This window comes from Lutjanus erythropterus, chromosome 3, assembly GCF_056507025.1.
Source record: "Lutjanus erythropterus isolate fLutEry1 chromosome 3, fLutEry1.hap2, whole genome shotgun sequence".
NCBI classification, from domain to species: Eukaryota; Metazoa; Chordata; class Actinopteri; order Lutjaniformes; family Lutjanidae; genus Lutjanus; species Lutjanus erythropterus.
Genome location: NC_139319.1, coordinates 31638108 through 31658405, shown reverse-complemented (window position 1 = coordinate 31658405; position 20298 = coordinate 31638108). Strand labels below are relative to the sequence as shown.

General features: G+C 42.2%; 1 protein-coding gene across 1 annotated transcript in view; it reads right to left on the bottom strand.

Moving 5' to 3' along the window:
• The window catches only part of maml3 (mastermind-like transcriptional coactivator 3), a 139866-nt gene that overhangs the window by 60205 nt on the left and 59363 nt on the right, over window positions 1–20298 (bottom strand). The window contains exons 2-3 of the mRNA XM_084715817.1: window positions 9006–9749; window positions 6143–7087 (exon numbers count right to left, since the gene is read on the bottom strand). Of these exons, the coding sequence (XP_084571943.1) occupies window positions 6143–7087; window positions 9006–9749 (1689 nt within the window). The remainder of the gene's footprint in view (window positions 1–6142; window positions 7088–9005; window positions 9750–20298) is intronic.

Sequence of the window (20298 nt, the reverse complement as noted above, 5' to 3'; positions counted from 1 at the left end):
AAGAGGCAATAGTCTACACAGGCCCATTGTATTTCATGATTTATCTTCAGGAATTAAAAAAAAAATCACAAACACCATTTTTAGTGATAAGCACAGTGTACTGTCATGTTAATCTGGGCATGTTTTAAAAGTCTAGTTAACCACTCAGATTGCTTGGTCAGAACTACCTGCTGTATAATTGGTGTTCAGAAGAACTACAAGCTATATCAGCTTAGATTTCCACCTCTGGGCAGCCAGGTGGCGTGCTAGGTGAGTATTTTTTTAGCCAACAAAGTAGGCTAGGGTGGTGATACATGGCAACATGCACCTGGGTGTCAGAGACTCATGCACAATGCATTTATTGCTTCAGTCGACCACATGTACGATTAACTCTTAGTGGACATCCACGTGAAAAGCGGAGAATTTCCCCATTAAGTATGCTAAATGGTTAAATGTATTTCTTACATTTTATTCACAAGTGAAATTAGCTTACATTTTAGCTTGTCAAAGAGAAAAAAACATGTAGAAAAGAGTGGGAATCCATAAATCTTGTTGCCTGTACTTAAGCCACCCTACTGTGGGACCTACTGCAATAATTTTTGCTATACACTTTGCTGCTGTAACACTGAAAATTTCCCCACTGTGGGACTAATAAAGGAATAAAGGAATATCTTACATTACTGATTTTACATATGGCCCTTGTACACTGCAAATTTTGGATAAATAATTACGTAGTATTTTTTATATAAATTAAAGGTCGTTTGAATTTTATATAGGAAGAGACATCTATCATTTACTAACTAACTTATGTGCCACAAGCTTCAGGGAAACATTTTCCAACATACTGACCACCATTATACACAATATTGATACATCTGTTATAAGCGAAAATCAGCCAATAATATCAGTCAAATGAACTGGTCAGCTTCTAGTTCAGCGTGTGTCCGACACCCTATGGGAAAGTGGCTCTGTATATGTGCATGTGTCTGTGTTAAGTCTGCCACCTTTGAGACCTTGTGGAGGTCAGGGTTCTCAGCAGAAGAGGATGGAGAATGGATGAGAAAGAGGAGAGAGGATGATGAGAGGGGCTTTGCCTCTGGAAAGAGACAGGGGAGTAGATGGTGGAAAGCAGGAGGGGCTTTGGCTGAGTGTGTGCATGCCTGTGGGTGTTTTTCAAAGTCTGCTTATTTGTGTGTGTGTGTACAGGTGTGTACACGTGTGAGGGGGCTGGTGTCGTGACTCACAGGGCTATTAGCACCGGCGTCGGATCCTTGGTGCACTGCAGTCGGCGTGTGACACCATGATCTCCTGCACACACGATCACACACAAAGTACTCATTTTCACTCACACGCACACACACGCACACAAACACACAGTCAAACCTCCCGCCCCAATTTATCAGGATGACAACAGCAGCCCTCCTCTGAGGCCAACACCTGTCAATCCATTCTCATCCAATCATCACTCAGATAACCCCAGAGACCCGCCCCCGCGCTGCTAGCTTCGCACAGCTGCATGCACGCTTGTGCAAGAAGCCACATCCTTTTCTCAATCATTCTGTCTCACACACACACACACACACACACACACACACACATACAGAGTGAGGCGACCGCATCATCCGTCGCACGCAGACAAATCACACAAACATCTTCCACAGACTCGTGCACGCGCCTTTGCTCCCCCACTTGCTGCTTCCACTGAGACATCCACCACCGTGGCGACGGTAACCGCGACAACGGGCATAAATTAGCGTCATGGCGATATGCAAAGCGAGGGAGCAACAATTAAAGCTTGACTAACGAGCTTTTGAGGAGCGAGGCTGAAGTTTCCCCGAGCAGCTGCTAACTGGATTAGCCTACACACACAGACAGAAACAGAGAGAGGGAGAGAGTGCGGAGCCCAGAGACAGTGATGTTTAAGCACCACCTGTGAGACGACACACACATACACAAAGCCAAAGGCTAATGCACACATACGCTAATGCAGACAAAGAAAGTAGAATCTAAACACAGTTAGTATCATTTCACCCCAACACAAACACCATTACCCAGAGTGTCTCAGGGGACATTAACACATCACCACAAATTACTCCACAACAAGAAATATACATAAACACACACACACACACACACACACACACACACACACACATACACATACACACACACACATAAAAAGCTTAACTTACTCAGCTTTTAGCAGACATTGGTTCACATGAAAAGTCCAGCCAAGACTATGTCTATGAACTGAACATCAAAGTGACTTTTACTGTTAAACATTAAGTTTAATATATCCAATTATAATACACACTGCACACTATCTGTCTTTTCTTTGAAGGGAATATCTGTTTAATACCTCAATCAGACCAAGCAATTAAAGATCTAATGAAAAAAGAGCAGTACTGTTTTCCTGTAACTGTAGCAACTCCTCATTTGTCGCATTTGGCATATGTTGTCATTATTTTCCAGATTTCTCACCTTGACATACTGAAGGATTTTGCAGCTTTTAGTCCAATGCGCCTACAATTTGGGCACAGATGGTCTGAAAACTCTAATATTAAGGAGCTGATTGCCAAGACCTCTTTCTAGGCTGACAAAATGCCAATTGCATTCAATCTAATACGACCCACCTTTGTAACGGTGCTTGTAATTAACTTACTTAAGTTTCTGTTTAAAGAGTGCTCCAGAGATTTTTTTATTGCACTTCAGCAAAGTATGAGAGACAGACAAAATATTAATGTTAGCAGAGTATTTTCACATACTTAAAAACCTGTTTGGAGGGGAACGAAAAAAAAAAAAAAACTGCTGGAAGCACATACACTCTTTCTTCATGAAGAAATTTGGATCTGGCCTTCCATCCTGCCCACCACACCTGTTTGCACTGGGTTGGCTGGTGACAGAGCAGTGCACATCAGGATGGCTAGTGATAAGTGTTAAACCTATGAGGTACACCAAAATCGTCAATTGGTGATTAGCAGCAGTTTAGTAACATAATATCAGTTCTTGCTGACCTACAAAGCCTGACTGCAATAACTACACAAAGTGAAAAACTGAGAAAAGCTTTGAAGAGTTTTTACTGGCCAGATTTTTTAGTTACTGCAATTTTTAAACCACCTTTTCTCTAACACAAAGCCAATTTGAACTCTAAAACTTTGTCACAAGATAGATATCAAGAAGTTCATTTTTAGTTACAACTCAGTTTTGACCAAAAATGTTACTGCGGTTAGCCTTTGGATAGCCGCATGGTTCTCTCCTGCAACTTGATTGGATTGGATTGGAAGTGGATCAGGGGAATTAAGTGTTAACTTGCTTGGAGTAATTAGCGTTGTAGCATTAACATTAGCTGATTGAGGAAATGAAGAAAATAAATTGATTCATGGCACACTGGCATACTTTTTAATCTATGGGTTTTGGGGGAAGGTATCAAGTATTTTCAAGTCAAAAGGCTCAAGTCCAAGTGAAGCCATGAGTTATTGGTGTTTAAGTCCATGTTGGAATGCAAGTTAGTTTTGATTTTGTGGCATCTAAAGTCAACAAATTTGTTACTCATGTCCAAGTAATGTGACTCGAGTCCACATCTCTATTAAGTAGTACTCCCCATGACCACTAAAATTGGTGGACTTGGCCTTTACATGTTACCAGTAGTAGTTCTGTAAATATGGATGTAAAGCTCATCTGCACCCACTGTTTCTGTAACAAATAATCACTGTGACAATATACTCAAAGTAAAGCACACTAATTTCTGTTATAAATGTTTTATAGTTGATCTGCTAATGTTATTTCAGACTGGTGTGACTGGTCACTAAAAATACACTTACTAATTACAGAGCCAGTGCAGTTGGGCTGGATGAGTGTAGAACAGTGAGTGTTTTGCATTTCAGACACTCCATTCTGCATTGCCTACTTATTTTTCCCTTTCCAGGCCCTTGACTTTCTTTTTAATATGCTCCATCCTCACTCTACAATAAATCTCTCTCTTTCTGCATTTGCCTTTCTCCTTTAAGTCGTTCTTTTTCTTCTCTGCACATCCCTCTACTCTCTCTTCCCGGTCTCCAATTCTCCTCTGCTCACTCAAATAAATCTCCCACCCCCCCACTTCTATTCACCCACCCCCAAATCTATGAAACACACACAAACATACATGTGCACGGACTCGTGCTCACTCACTTACGCACACAAACACACAGCCCTCCAGGCAGCAGCCACAAAGGCCCCATATTAATAAATCTGCTCCTTTATTGGTGCTGAGTGTCTCTGGCAGAGGGAGAAAGAGAGGGAGAAGAGGGGGAGGAAGGAGGAGGAGGAGGAGGAGGAGCAGGACAGAAGACGCAGAGATCACCAGAGGGGAGGAGGAAGAGGAGGTGACTGACTGGCTGTAGCCATATCATGAACACAAGGGAGGCAGAGCGAGAGAAATAAAGCTAAAAGGAGACAGCATTGACAAGTACATCATCAACAAGCGTCCACACACACTTTCTATTGGCGGTAATACATCGGCCCTGAGATAATGAGCAGCACTATGAGAAGTGTGAGGTTTCACTTGTGTAGGTGTTTATTCGTTAAAGTACAGTCCACCAACACTTCCTTAACGTCCTCCGTCCAGTGGATTATTAAGGACACCTGACACCTGGCTGAAGCACTGGAGCGTTCAGAGTGGGTTGTGCTGGTCGCTGGGCACGGGAAACAAACTGCCTGAGGTGGGCTTTCGGTAATGACAGCAGCTAGCTGGGCTTAGTGGTCCAATCTCAGCCATCAGTCAGCTGTGACAGATTGGGGATATGAGCTAAGGAGCCGTTTAGCTTTGGTGTTTGGTGTGGTGTGTGAGTGCATGCGCTTGTGTGTCTGGGGAAGGAGGAGTGGGGGGAGGCTATCAGTGCTGCTAGTGTTGCAGAGGCATCAATACACTCTCGACAGGCCATTTTCCTATGCCTATTCCCAGCCCTGGCTTGTTGCTGGGGCAACTACCGCCATTTTACCTTCCCTGGCTGCACCTCTGGAAGGTTTTATAAAACAGCAATCCATTTTCCGTAATCCATCCCTGTCAACTGTTTAAATAAACTCGTATTTTTATGTCTTAATCCTTGCTATTGGCATTGTGTGCCAAAGTACCTTTTACCAGCGCACTGGAACCCTGACCTTATCTCGACATCACCTGGAGGAGTTGCATCTGGGAACACAAATATCCAAATCAGTCTGACTAGACATTAACCGTATTTTACCTTGCAAGCTCTCTAGTACAAAGCCTGTGCGATGTCTGATAGAGCCCATGTGTGAATAGAGTAGGTCAATGTCCAGAGAATTCACAGCAAAAAGTCTTGTCTTCTATGTCATATTTTCTCATAGTTTTGATGACTGCCAGTTGAGGATGAATGTGAGTTTAGGATACCAGCATACAATTGAGGGCTGCACAGGAAAATCCATAAACTTTTCGTACGATTTGTGATCGATTTCATCATGGTGTTTAACTTTTAATTCCTTCAGCACCAAATTCACTTGTTTGCAGGTGAGATCACTTTATCTGTCTCTCATAGTCTGACAAAGTAAGAGTTGATCCATTTTTCCTGAAACCTCCTTTATTCCTCAACCATACAATGTGTTTCTGTGATAGCTTTTTCATCTCATTTCCACATCAAACTGACAAGTTGTCTACATCAGTCATTAACTTTAATGAACACCATCAACACTGATGACAGAATATAATTATCACGACACTCATAAGGTGCAACTAGCTGCTGTGCAGAAAGTAGCTTTCTACAAGTTGTCACTCCTAACCTGACAGACACTTGTTAGGGGGTCACTGTTTGACGCAGTATCCGAGTGATGTATTAAATCTAGTAGAAACTGGGGCGCCCCTATACTTGAGTTGGTAGGGCGTGCGAACCATGTGTATCAGTCCTCTGCAGCGGCTGCGGGTTCAATTCCCGCCTGCAGCACATTTGCTGCATGTTAACACCACCACCTTAAAACTTTCATCTCAAGAATGAATCTAGAATCAGGCCTCGAGCTACAGACAAACTGCAGTTGAAGGGAACCTTCCTCCTGGACCAATGCAGAGGCAACAACATTGGCTGTACGTGAACCATCCACCAATTCAATGCAAAAAACTTTGCCGAGCCACACTGATTAAAATAGGAATGAGAGCATCAAATAGTTGCCTTACCTGTCCATGAGGCTGCATGGCGCTGTAGGGCATGTTCTGGTTCAACACTTTCTGCTTCATCAGCAACATCCTCTTCTGCTCTTCACTCAGGTGGGCTGTCTGTCCTGGAATTGGCCCCTGGGTCTGCCCTGGCCCTGCACCCTGGCCACCGCCTCCCCCTCCACCCATGTAAGGAGGCATCATGGGGTTCTTGACCTGATTGTTCCCTCCCATGGGTGGAGTCATCCTCTGGCCCATGTGATCTACCCCGCTGCCGCTAAAGTGACTCAGCGGTTTGGTGTTGTTGTAGGACAACATGGCTGCTGTTTGCTGCTGTTGTTGCTGCTGTTGTTTAGACAGGGCATTCTGGTTGATGCTGTTTGGCTGCTGCTGGCCCATCATGCCCATGTGGTTGTGAGGGAGGTAGTTGTTCATGGGGGCTTTGGGCCCATTGTTGGGGGCCATCCCAGCCACTAGAGGGCCCTGTGGTGTGTTAAAGGCTTGCGGTGGGTACATCATGGGGCTGTTGGGTTTGTCTTGGTTAAAGGGACCAGAGTTATAGGGACTGGTTGGCGTGCCTGCAGGGGACCAATTAGCTGCTTGTTGCTGCTGCTGCTTCTGCTGCAGCAGTTTAGCACGTTGCTGAGCCATTGCTTTTAGCTGCTCTGCTGGAGAAAGTTCAGGTGTCACTGGCCCTACAGGTTGACTTCCAGGGGCAACCCCAGCTGCACCGGGTCCTGTGCCCGCCTGACTGACACCAGGGCCTGGGTTTATCATGTAGCCATTCCCAGGCCTAGAGACTGCTTGTGTCTGAGCCTGGGTTGGGGTCTGAGGGGAGCGAGCCACACAGTTGTGCAATGGGGAACCTGATGCCATAGCAACGGCTGGAGACTGCTGCAAAGGTTGCTGAGGAGGTGTTCCATTGGCAGTGGTAGCAAACTGAGGGCCTGACGATGATGGTCGGACCTGTGAGTAAAAACACACAAAAAACCCATTCTGAAATGAATCGTTTAATACAATGCCAACAGGAGATTAGCTAAGCGTGGAATAAAATTGGAAACAAGGTGAACAGCTGACTTGGATCTTTATAAAGTTAAAAAATATATACATATCAACACCTTAAAAGCTTTTCTAATTAACACTTTGCCACCTGTGTGTTTAATCTGTACACAAATAGCAAGGTAAAAATGACAGTTTGTGGTTTTAGAGGGAGTTACCTCTTGGAGTCTCGTCAGAATGTTTGGTACCATCTTGCTGGTACAGACACCAGATACAAAAAGCCTATGCTCACCAGCCAGTAAGCAATATTTTTCTCTTTGCGTACATATTAAACAAAGGAGACACAGCATGATAATCAGACAGCTTGAGATATGTTGGAAGGTGTGTTTTTGAACTTTGGAGAGAGCCAAGAGAACTGCCCCTGGTTTCATCACCTCCTGGCTTAAGCTCCAAATACAACAAAGACATGATCATCTCATCTCACTCTCAGAAAGAGAGTTATATTACTTGTTGCAGGGCCATTTTCATTCATTACAACAAAACCATATACAGTGTATGTAAAAACCTACCTAGATATTTTTTCTGCTTACTGAGCTTGCTATACTATTTAATAACTGGTGAGTGAAACTGGTTCACAAAAGTAAATCCTTTGCAATGTCCATGAAAGTCTGTTCATAACTTTAGAATTTTTTTTGTCTGGCTGGAAGCCATTTGTCTCAGACCAAAATACCCCACAGCCAGCGTATAAAAGTATATTATAACACCAACACAGCCTGTAAGCATGTTTGTTTCTTGCTCTGCACATCTCAAGAGGTAAAACTCCAACAGCAACGCGTTATATGTGCAACGACTCTGAAACAGATTACTGGTTATGTGTTTCATGATGACCCTGATGAAGGCCGCAAGCTGAAACATGTTGGTCTGAGAATAAAGTTCTTCCACATACTACAAGCGTTGCTGGAATTTTACCTATCAAGCCATTTTCCTTTCTCCATGCACCTTTGAAGTAGTTGAAGTTGTGCCAGAAACCCCTTCTCTTATTCTGCACATCTCACTTTTTCTTTCATGGATTTAAGAATGGATTTAACAGTAAACTGAAGGACACACTTGTATGAATACAATATTATGATCTGGACTAAAGAATCCGTTACCATTTAAAACAATTAAAATGTTCTGAATTCTGAAGAAAGTGGATCTAAAGGCAGAAACAATAAGGAAATCAGAATCGTTCTAAACCTTTCAACAGCAATTTCCACTCATTACCTGGAATTTTTCCATCAGGATCAAAAACAGTAATCTGTACTATGAATGCAGATTAGACATGCTTCATGATTTGTTGCTGTTATGTAGCGATGACATAAACTGAGATAAAATTCCCAACAATTAGTACTACCATTTAAACTTTTAATTAAAGTGATAACTACTGAAACATTAACAGTAAATACTGCCCAGCATCATCAAAAGTAAAAGAAAATATCAATATATTTGAGTAGTGTCATGATATGTTTTGTGTTACTGTACTGTATCAATACTGTTTTTCTTGGTGTGTTGTTTATACTATGACAGTTTTCCTAAAATTAGATTAAAATTCCCCCACAAATTTGAATCATAATCCCTGTATTGTGATATGTATTGTATCATCATATTGTTGCCAATACACGGCCCTAAAACACTGACATCACAAAAGACGTGATGCCATTCTAAATCGCTGAGAGGTTTTCAATGTAAAACTTGGTGAAATTATTTCAGTGTGTATATCAGTACTTTTTCATTTTCAATACATTTTCATACAGTTTCATCTGTGCTGTTATGACATGTGGATCTATTGTGTCTGTAACACCCTAGTTGTAACACCTCTGCCTTAGGACACTCTCTTAGTACTGACCTGTGGTGAGCCCATGGGAACCTGTGGGCCTCCCTGTGGGGGCTGAGGAGGAGGAGGTAGGGCAGCTGCTTGTGCCGCCCCGCCTCCAGGTGCTGTCGCATTTCCAGCTGCTTCCTGCGGGCCTGGTGTCTGATTGTTTGCCGGCCTGCCAAACTCTGCCTCTTTCTTGTCCTCAAAGTCCTCATTGAAGAGGTCATGCATATCGTCCTCTGGCACAGTGTTGGCCAGCTCATCGATCAGCTCCTGCCACTCCTGGTCATTGAGGTTGATGTCGGAGAACAGTTTGTTCTGATTGGACAGAGACTGGGGATCAGAGGACTCCATCCCACCTCCATCATCCAGCGGTTCCTGTTTCAGGTCTTTGAGGAGGCTGAAGCTGTCCTCCAGGTCCAACGACCCATTCAGCTTCACGTCCGGGAGATGGCTGCCACCGTTCTTTCCCAGCTCGTCTGACGCCTGGCCTACGTGGTTGCCATTGCTGTTTGTAGTGTTGTTTCCGCTGGAAGTGTTGGGCCCACCAAGTATGGGCTTAATGTCCATTTGGTGATGCAACGGAGAGATGGGTGGTACATTGTTGTTGTTGTTGTTGTTAGGGAGTCCTGTTAGTGAGTCCAAACCACTGGAGCCCTCCTTCCGTACACGTTTGGTAGTCGGCGAGTAGCTGCCTCCATCACAGATGCCATTCTGTTCTCCATTGAGGGGTGATCGTGCACTGTCCAGTTTCCTCTTAACAGTCTCCTGAAGCTGTAACAAACAGGAAAAGAAAATGGATTAGAACTTGGGGAGCACCAGACATTGCACATTAGCAATATGCAGACCTTTCTGTGGTCTTCAGGGTTCTAAGAATGCAAACACAACTCACCAAATCAGTAAGGCAACACAAAATAAGAACTGTGAGAGAATGAAAGGTGTGCCAAAAATCAAAATATTACTAAGACAAATCAATCGCTCTTTCAGAACGGGTTTAATCTGGCTAAAATAATGACCATATAGTAATGAGTTCTGACCATTGACATATTATTATGAGTAGCAGGGGGGTTATAGTTCCTCTTTTTCTTTTCCTTTTCTCCAAACTGTTTGGACTGCTTTTCATTGTGAAGTAATAATAAGGTGTGGTTAAGCTGTTTGTTATTGAAATTATGTCATTGTGGGGTGCACACACACCACACATATTAATAATGTGACAAAACTCAGGTGTGGAGAGCGTGCAGCAGCTGAATGAGTGTGACAGAGACACAAGCCTTTGAATAAGACACACTACAACTTCACCACCTTCCAGCTCAAAGAAAACCTGCTCTTTTTGGTTTTCATCAACACCAACCTAAACTCAACTGAAGACCTCGCCACTCACAAGAACAGAGACCGGCACTGGCGAGGCCTGGGCTCAGGGAACCGGTAACTGCTGGTAAGATAACCCAGGTTCAGGTTAGGGCTAGTATCAGGCACTTGTAAATAAGACCCATAGACATGACTAGGTCGTAACAATATATAAAGATGGACAATATGACAACTACCCAAAAGTGAAGCCGGTTTTAATTAGTTATTTGATGCTATAAGAGGCAGGGTTTCACATCATGATTGACAGCTGATATCTGCTTGGTACCATGTCAGCTGGGTGTACAGGTGGGCCCTTGATACCTCGGCTCCAACTCTCATCACTACTGCGCAGACTCTGGCTCCAAATGACATCACCAGTACAAGATGGCAGCACTTGTGTCTGGGATAATTTGGCTTCACTTTTGTACAGTGGGAGGAAGTGGGGACGTGGCATCCATCTTTATTCACAGCCAATGCTTCTGACACTGAGCGCATGCATGTTTGCAGAAGACCACATTTTCTTAAGCATGTACTCAAACATGAAGCAAAGCAATGGCAAGACTGGCAGCCCTCTCCATGAGCAATCCCAGCAGGCTAGACTCGAGGTTTTCTGGGGAAGCAAGGAAAGATCAAAAGAGCAGCTTTTACCATCTGTAGTATTCGCCCCATCATTAGCATAGCATCTGTAGTATTCGCCCCATCATTAGCATCAGCCAATGGGTGGATAAGCTGCCCCATCTAAATCCACACCCCATTTTTGGCTTTACTGTCAGCAGCCTCCACACAGTCCGCTTAACTCAACAGTCTCACTACCTCTGTCACGGCTCAGACGAGATAACGACAGGGTGCTAACGAATGCTGGCTGGCAGTTAAGGTAATCACTATCATAGACCTGGACTCGAGAGGAGAGGAGAGGAGCTATAGAGGGACAGCAAACAGAAACTGAGACACAAGAGAGAAGTGAGACAAAGGCCAGAGAAAGACCATGGCAACATTCGAATTTTAAATTCTCTCCATTTGGGCCTTTTATCTACACTAAGCAGGTGTTTTCCATTACCAAAATATGCGGTTTTCAAAAATACTCTCATAAATGGATACATCTGAAAACAGCAGTCTCACATTGTAGTTCTGACACAAAAACAGGGTCTTTAGAAAACTGATCTAAGATTGTCAGCAGGGGGGCAGCTTTAAAGTTAAGAAAACAATTCTGTTCGACTGATGATACAGGGCTTGCAGTTCAATGCAGTAATGAAACTTTTACCAGTGCTTGGCTGAAAATATGAAGAATTGTGCAGGGAAAATGTACTCCTTCTTGGGCAAAAAAAAAAAAAAAATACACAAAAACTGCCAATGAGAATCTGTGGTATTAGCATGGTTCTGACAGGATTTTGTCTCTCTATAACCCCTCAAATAGAGTTTTCAACAACAGCAGCACCAGCACTTATGAGGCTCGGCGAAACAGTAAAATGTTGTTGTTGTCGTCATTGCTGATGTTGTGTTAATGTAAAATGCTTAGTTTTGTATTGTATGCCAGGGAGATCTTGCCTTAACATTTTTCAGCAAGCAAACAAACTGAATTTTGTCATTTTGGAGATTTCTGTGCAATTTCTATTCAATTTAATAAACGCTTAATCTCAATTTTACTACAAACTCCTGTTAATTTCAAACCCTAATGAAGTTGGCAGAGAAATAGTAGACGCTATTAAAATGACGGATGGGAAGCAGGGACCTCATTTATGAAAGGTTCCCAGGGTGCAATTTTTGTGCTCTGACCCAAATCTAAGCCAAAGTTTAGGATTCATATGAAAAGATGATCATAGTCTTAAAATCCGAGGCACAGGCTTGGAAGGATGGTTTAGATTAGGGCTACACAATTAATTGCAAAATAATCAAAATCGCGATGTGGCAAAGTGATATACACTAGGTGGCCAACTAGACCACTGTGCAGCACCTATCCATAATGGCCACATATTATTGAAACATATTGGTCAATTAGCTGTATTATTATCCGAAGTGTACAAACCCTCTTGTTAGCCAAAATGAATTGTTTGTAACTTTACCAGCAAGAGGCTCTGACATACCATCCACATCAGAAACCACTGGCGAAGCTACAGAGGGTGAGGTGAAGACACCTGCCTTAAAACATAATACGTATTTAACTCTAGCCAGCAACAGTTGTAGATTAGATCTGCTGTCATTTTGGATGGGGAAATGTGTTATCATATAGAGAAGACGATGTCGACTGAAGATATGAAGGCAAACCTTTACAGCAGGATGCATGAGAGTATGACAGTATAGGACTTGCAACTAACTTTTTCACCACCATCCAAAAATCCACAAGGGGCAGCACTGTAGATGTGTCCACAGACATTTTTTGTTTACTGGCCGACTAATTAACTAGTCTAATTAGTAGAGAATGCACCATATATATTTACAAAATAGGAAGAAATACATGGGATAATAATCTGAAAAAAAAAAAAACATTTAACTGGTAGTATCTGGCTGAACCATTCTTACACTAAAACATCCAATCTCATTCCTCTCAGTCAATTTACACACACATATTTTACACAAACATGTAAAGATGGCATAGCCCAACAAAAAGCATACCAAATGGAGCAGTTTGCAGTTGACATATACAGTATGAGTATCGCAGATCTACATTTCAAACAGCCTTCTATGAAAAAAAAAGCTGAGAATCAGTCAAATATTTTGTAAAATCCACACTCTCAGCTGTCACTGCTGAAAGAGTCAAACACACACACACAAAGGAAGCAGACTGATACATGTATGTGTGTGAATGCACGCTTAGCTCTTTGTTATTCAGATGGAACAACAGACAAAATGTATTCAGATTGTATTCTGACCCTGAGGTGGACCCACTCAAGCTGGCAGACATGCGCACACGTACGCACACAAACACACAAACACACAAACACACACACCATCACAAAAAAACATGCACCACAACACAGGACACACAAATCATCCTTTTCTTGACTTTCTTGGTCTACTGGTGTGTGAATGAGTGTGTATGTGTGGGGTGGGGCTGTCAGGTTGGCTTCCCCCTCTGTTTTCCACTTTGACTGACAGTCAGCCTAATTATCTTTATGGCATGATATAAACACTATTAGTATTGACAGCCAAATCTACTGTGTGTGTGTGTGTGTGTGTGTGTGTGTGTGTGTGTGTGTTGAAGTCTAATGCTTGTGCAGCCATTAGAGAAACAACTGAGAAAAACACAGGAAAACACACATCTCCACTGTCACGACACGGCTTCATCAACTCGGGGTGTTTGTGTGTGTGGTCCTGTAATCAATGGGTTTAAATAATTCAGGTCTCCTGCATGCGGGTTTGGTTTTGTGTGTGAATATCTGTTTGTGTGTTTGTGCATATGTGCGTGTGTGTGTGTGTTACAGGCTTTCCCTAAATGCCAGTGACTCATGTTGATAATAACAGACTCGCCTTTCAAAGCCCACCTATAAAAACTCCCATAATTATCCAGGTGGTGTGAACTATAGCACCCTCCCACAGAAGCATGCACGTGCACACACAAACACACACAGACAGAGGTTTTGCATACACACCCGCTTATAAAAAAAAAAAAATCATAAGCAGTTTAAAGCCTCTAGAAATGTGGCTTTAAATAGTCAAAATGCATCTACTGTATGATATCAAAGTTAAGTTTTTCATTAATCAGACCTGGGTGAAATAAATGATCATAACTATTAGAAAACCTTGTGGAGACCCTTTCTCAAGACTGTGTTGGAGTGGTAGATCACATTTGATTGATCTTTCTCAGGAGTTGCAACATGGAGCAAAGCACTGCACTGACATGTGTCTGTAGATGGGGGCAGTGACAAAACATATTTTAGCCACCTAAATAAGAGGAGCACCTAAAAAAAAATAATGTCAGATGTATGCTATATCGAGAATATTTTCACAACTTAACCTTGTATCAGACAGGCTTTTCTGATGGGAAGCTGCCATTATAGAAGCCAAATATTGCTTTCTCCAAACCAACAAACAAAGATCAGTCATTTTACCTCACTGGAGTTGCTGGGCTACTGCCACCTTGATTGGTTAGTGTGTCTGTGTTATTGTGTGACTTTCAACACATCAGTTTGGATTTTAACTTCCGTTACTTGCCCTGAATAGAGGCAGTGGTAGACCAGCAACTTCTGTGTCCTGTGAGGTAAAATTACATTTTTTTTCCACAGGAGTCTTGGTGGCTGTGAAGAGAGCATGGACAGTGCCTTCAGCTCCTCATTAGGAAAGGCTGTCTGACCGGTGAGTCAAGCAGTGAAAATATTCTAAATACAGCATACACTTAAACTTATATTGATTTCTGTGAGGTAAAATTACTGTTTGCGCCAAAGGAGTCTGGAGCGATATTACTGTTTCAGCTCCTTGTTGAGTTGGCTCAGACTCTGAGAGGCAGATTAAGCAGGAAGAGAGAGGCTTTGTAACACCCGTTTGAGTGGGACAACTTTTACCCCTTTTTCATACATGTGTGCTATCTTGGCTTGGATCGGTTTGACTCGGCACATCAGACTGGCACGGACTTGCACCTCTTTTACAACAGGACAACACACGTAAAGGTGCGTCTTTAAATGAAGATGAGCTAAGCTCAAGTCAAGAGTCTGTGGATAAGCAGTTAATTTCCTATAAATTCCTTACAGTGAAAGTCTGTGTGGATGTGGATTTTTTAATAATTGATTTTTGGATGTAATTGTGTAATTTTCATAATAAATGCTAGAGCACAAGCATGCCCACATCAAATCCAATAGTGGCAAGTGAACAAAAACCAAAATACCAATATTTCAAATACAGATTAAAACTAATTTTTAATACTTTTAGATGTTAATTTTTATGTATATGAGACCCTAAATAGCATGGTTAGAAGGTTGTGATTTGTATTATTATTATTATTATTATTTAAGCTTTTTTTGAGAAAATCCTGAACGTGGAGACAGAAACAAAGACAGAGAAATACATCCAGACAGACAAAGATGGACTATGGCTCTGTCTGCTCACTACTGTATGAGTCAGCATGCTACAGCCTGAGGGAACATTGACAGGATGAATGACAAAACTGTGAGTCAAAATGAAATACTTCATATTAACTGCAGTTAATTAATCATTTGTTTCTTTTAGCACAATTAGCAACCTAATTACATCTCTGGATTACAGGAATATACCTGACATAATGCACTGCAAACAGAACAACTGACAATATATTCATTCGACAATCACTGCAATAAAATACCTGAACCGAGTGTTTGCATGTGTCAGAGAAAGAATCAGAGCCAAGCAATGAGAGAAGAAGATATTGAGAGTCAGACAGAGACAAAGAATTTTGAAGTAGTTTAATCAAGCTGGAGTGCTTAGCGAGAAGAGCAGAGGGAAAAGAGCATCGGAGTAAAAAAAAGGACGAGAGGATGTAAAAGCGCAAAGACAGAAGAGAGAGAAAAAGGAAGAGAGCACTGCTTGTTTCCCCTCCTGCGTCTCTCTCTGTATTCTTTGACATAAACACCTGCTGACTGCTCCTCTGTCGGCTCCCACAACAGACAGAGAGTGCGAGACAGTGACAAAGATACAGAGAGACAAAGGTAAGAGACACACACACAGAGGCGAGGAGGAAGAGGGGATTTATTTGTCAGGCAGAAGGTCTTTTTCCTTTGAGTGGAGGAGCTACCAGAACATGAAGATGAAGAGGAGGAGAGAGGGTGAGGGAGAGAAGGTAGATAGGGGAGGGAGGAGGAGGAGGAGGAGGAGGAGGAGGAGGAGATAGGTGGCTTGATGGAAAGGCATAGCGCGCCAAATGACAGCGGGGAGCAAACGATGAGAGGGTGATCAGAGAGAGAGAGGGAGGGAGAGAAGAGAGACAGAGATGGAACCACTAAGGTGCTGTTGTTATAGCAACCTGCTGCTCTGGTGCTTTGTGCGCTGCATTCTCCTCCTTCCTCCTCCTCCTCCTCTCCTCTCCTCTCACTCACTTACTCCCTCTCTTTAAAGGTTGAGCATCATATCGAATTTGTCTCAATATTATAAGAACATGTCTATGCTGAAACGGGTCCACAATATGGGGATTTTTTTAATGTTACAAGCTAAACGTGAAGGTGACCAGCAGACATGCCTCTCGGCAGAGGAAACCTTTTGTCTGATTACACTAGGACAGACAGAAAAACGTACATTATTTCTCCTAATTTTTTTTTATCACAAGTTTGTAAACCTGATTTAGAGTCACAGCAGCCCTTCTTCTCACCATCCTCTTCTCCATCCTTTCTGTCGCTGTCACATTATCTCCTCACTCTTTTCTCTGTTCTCACTGCAGGGGACAGTCCTGCCAATAATAGGCACGACTTGGCCATGTGACACACACACAAACACACACTGAGCAGCTACAGGGTGATGACCATGTCTGTACAAAAGAAAACAGTTAACCAAAGTGAGTTAACCGCTTGCACATGCATGCATTTTTTTAAAGTATTCTTTGTCTTAAAGGAATAGTTCTCATTATTAGAAATGTAGTGGTATGAAGTACTTATAGATAGTAAGTGTATTACCTACAGTTGATAGTAGGCGGCACAACCATGACAACTAGCATAGAAGCTATGCAATGAACTGTTGTGGACAGGTTGAGCAACAAATTATAGTTTAGCCACTTAAAAAAAGAAAAAAAAAAAGAAAAAATCAATATCAGTTTAAGTGCACACTATAACACCACTTTACTTTGCTGTTAGTCTTTCTGATGGGGAAACCACAGTTATATAAGCCAAATATCACTCTCTCCAAAGCAACCAAACTCAGTCATAGAAATCAGTAATTTTAACCACACAGAACATGAGAGTTGCTAGTCTACCGTTGCTGTTAGCTTGTTTATGTTATTGTGTGACTTTGTTATTTTAAAAGGATGGTTCTGATTCACCAAAGTCACACAATAACACAAATAAACTAGCCAATCAAGGCTGCAGTAGACCAGAAACTCCTGTATTGTACGAAGTAAAATTACTGATTTCACTTATGGTTGGTTTGGAAAGAGCGATATTTGGCTTATACACTATATCAGTGGTTTCCTGTCAGAAAAGGCTCTCTGATGGCAAAGTAAAGCAGTGAAAATATTAAAAATGTAATATACACGTACACTGATTGATTTTAAGTGGCTAACATACGTTTTGCTGCTGACCCTGTCCATGGCGGTTTTCTGCTGGTGCCTGTGTCTTTCCCTTTTCAAATAATCCAAACTATCCCTTTAAAGGAGCAGCTTTATAGCAAGTCTCTCTGCCTTTTGGTTTGTCAAAAAAGACCCCAGAAATGTACAAGCTTTTAGATTTTTGTTTCAAATCAGTTTTAAGTTCTTGCTGAGGACTAAGTCCAGGGCAGTGGAAATGTTTTACAGATAAATCCTGATCCTAGCATCAAAAAGGAGCAAACACAGCTTTTACGCTAACAGTAAAACCCATCCACTAATGCCGAGTTCACACTACAGGATTATAGCCCTGATTTTCCACTAGGCCACAGTCTTTAAAGACTGCCAGCAAAAGCTGTACAAAACTGTACAAAAATGCTTGATTGTTCGATTGCAATCCAAGAGCTTGCAGATGCTGTGCAGATGCCTGAAAGATATCAGGCAGGTTTAATATCTAGTCTGGGACGGGTCAGGAAGCCATGCAACAAGCTCCAGCCAATCAGTGCAGAGACAGCCTGTGGGAGGAGTTGAGAAGAAAAGATGGAAAGGCACCAGAACAGCCAGAAAAGACCCTAATAGAAACACATAAGTAAAAAGCAGTTATAAAGTAGTAGCAGCTAAGTAGTTATAAAATTATAAAGTAGTTCGGACAAGCTCCACCTCCAGCAGCTTCAATGGTAACGTGCTGCTGACTGATATTTCTGGGACAAAGCATAGGTTGGAGACCAGACAGACTTGTCGGGGATTTTTGCTGGTGAAAGATCTTGTAATACGTGATGCCCAGTTGTTGATCAGTCATGTAGTATGCAAAGCACAACAACAATAAGAATCCAGTTTACAAGACAGAAAGTTGTGTAGCGTGAATAGTACAGTGTTCTGACAACTTTGAAAGTCATGTAGTGTGACCAAGGCATAAGACTAGTGAACCGCTCAGCTAACAATGACACAGTGAATATAATCAGGTTATAAGATAAGGCAGCATGCACCCACAAATATCAGTCATGATTGTCCAAATTTCATTTGGCCACTGTGTACCTTGCTTTTGTGTGCGTCTGTGTGTCTCTGTGTGTGTGCGTGCTTGTTCCTGGTCTGGCCCACTAGACTGTGAAATGAGACAATTAAATCAAACAGGTCTTTAATAAGTAAATGTGTGTGCTGCTGTGTGTGTGTGCGTGTGAGTGATGTCCATGGGGGTTATGGCAAAAACCTCTGCATGTATTCACATATATTAAACCATTACCTGTGAGCAAATGCTGCTCTTTTGTTGTAGGGTGTCTTACATGTGAACACATGATTGTCCTTAACAACCAACTTTCTAATAAGGCTGTGTCCAGGATATAACTGTAGGGATACAGCAAAAAATATTCTTGAGACTTACTGAAATCTTCTTTTGGAAAACGTATTTAAACAAACAACTGGTTTCATTTACAGAACGGATACATGACCTCTACTTCCTCTACTCTGTTTATTAAAGTAGCCTATACTACTGACTTCTGACAAATCTACATTTTACGTAACCCAGTTTATTTGCTCCAAACAATTGATAGAAACTCGCCTAATTTTCTTTCCTGACATTTCAGAAGTTCACTTTTTGTCTTGACAGTTATATGGAAACACTGCTAGTGCTTGCTACAATAGCTCGTATTTTCTTCATACTTTTCTGCAAGTGAAGTAGGAAAAAATGTTGATCTTGGCTTCCAGTAAGAGAGTCTAACATCAATTTTAAAATCTCTCCACATCTCTCCAAGTCTTTGTGTTTAATTACTACTCAAGGAATTTCAGTGTAAAGAACTGGGAAGATATGAGGGTAAATCAAGAAGGAACACAAAGCAGAAGTGTTAGAGAGTCTGTCCTTCATCTCAAGGACGTTGGTTCAAGCACACGTCAGCAAGCATCCATTCTACTCAAGTGTCCTTGAGCAAGTCACTGCAACTCACCAGAAGAGCCTCTGTGACAGACCCTGACATAAAGGGTCTGCAATTTGGTCCAAGTCCAAAAGGACCAAGATGGAGAGATCTGAACCGGCCTCAGGGCCACACATGTGGGCAGACTGAAGGTTTGGACCTTAATGGAAAAGTAAATTTATTTGCTTTCTTGAGGATAGTTCGATGAGGAGGTTGATACCACTCTCTTGGATGTACTACAAATATGTAGCTGGCGCAAGCAGCCAGTTAGCTTAGCTTGACATAAAGATGGGAAACAAAGAAACAGTTAGCCTGTCTTTGTCTCCTTATCACATCAAAGCTAAGAAGTAAGAATGTAAAACACTGGCTTTGGGCCTCTTAGCCCAATTTCCGGGCCTGTGCAGTTCTCCACTCTTGACAGTTTCACATTATTTTGATTATTGCACAATTGTAGTTTTTTCTCCCTGAATGCCAACCTTTTAAGACGCACAGTGTTTAGTTTTCCTGACCAGATCCCTGAACACTGGGCAATAGATGGACAGAATACAAAAACAAAGAGTCTGTGGGAGTGAAGGACAGAAAACTCCAAGTGACAAGAGGAAGGTACAAACAAAAGGACCATTTGGCCGCCATCCCAGGGAAGGGTGTATATGAATGTGTGTGTGTGCGTGTGTGTGTGTGCATGTGTGTAAGAAAGCGCCTGCCAGTCTGCCTCCTGTACACAGGGGGGCCATGCTCCCCTGATTTGAAAACACGCACTTCTAAGCTTCTAAACAATTACGCTTTAAATATTACCTTTTCCAAAACTCTGCAAATGAATGCAATTTTACATTGCAGACAGAATGTTGGCAGATTTAACTACTGCCTCTGCCTTTAACTA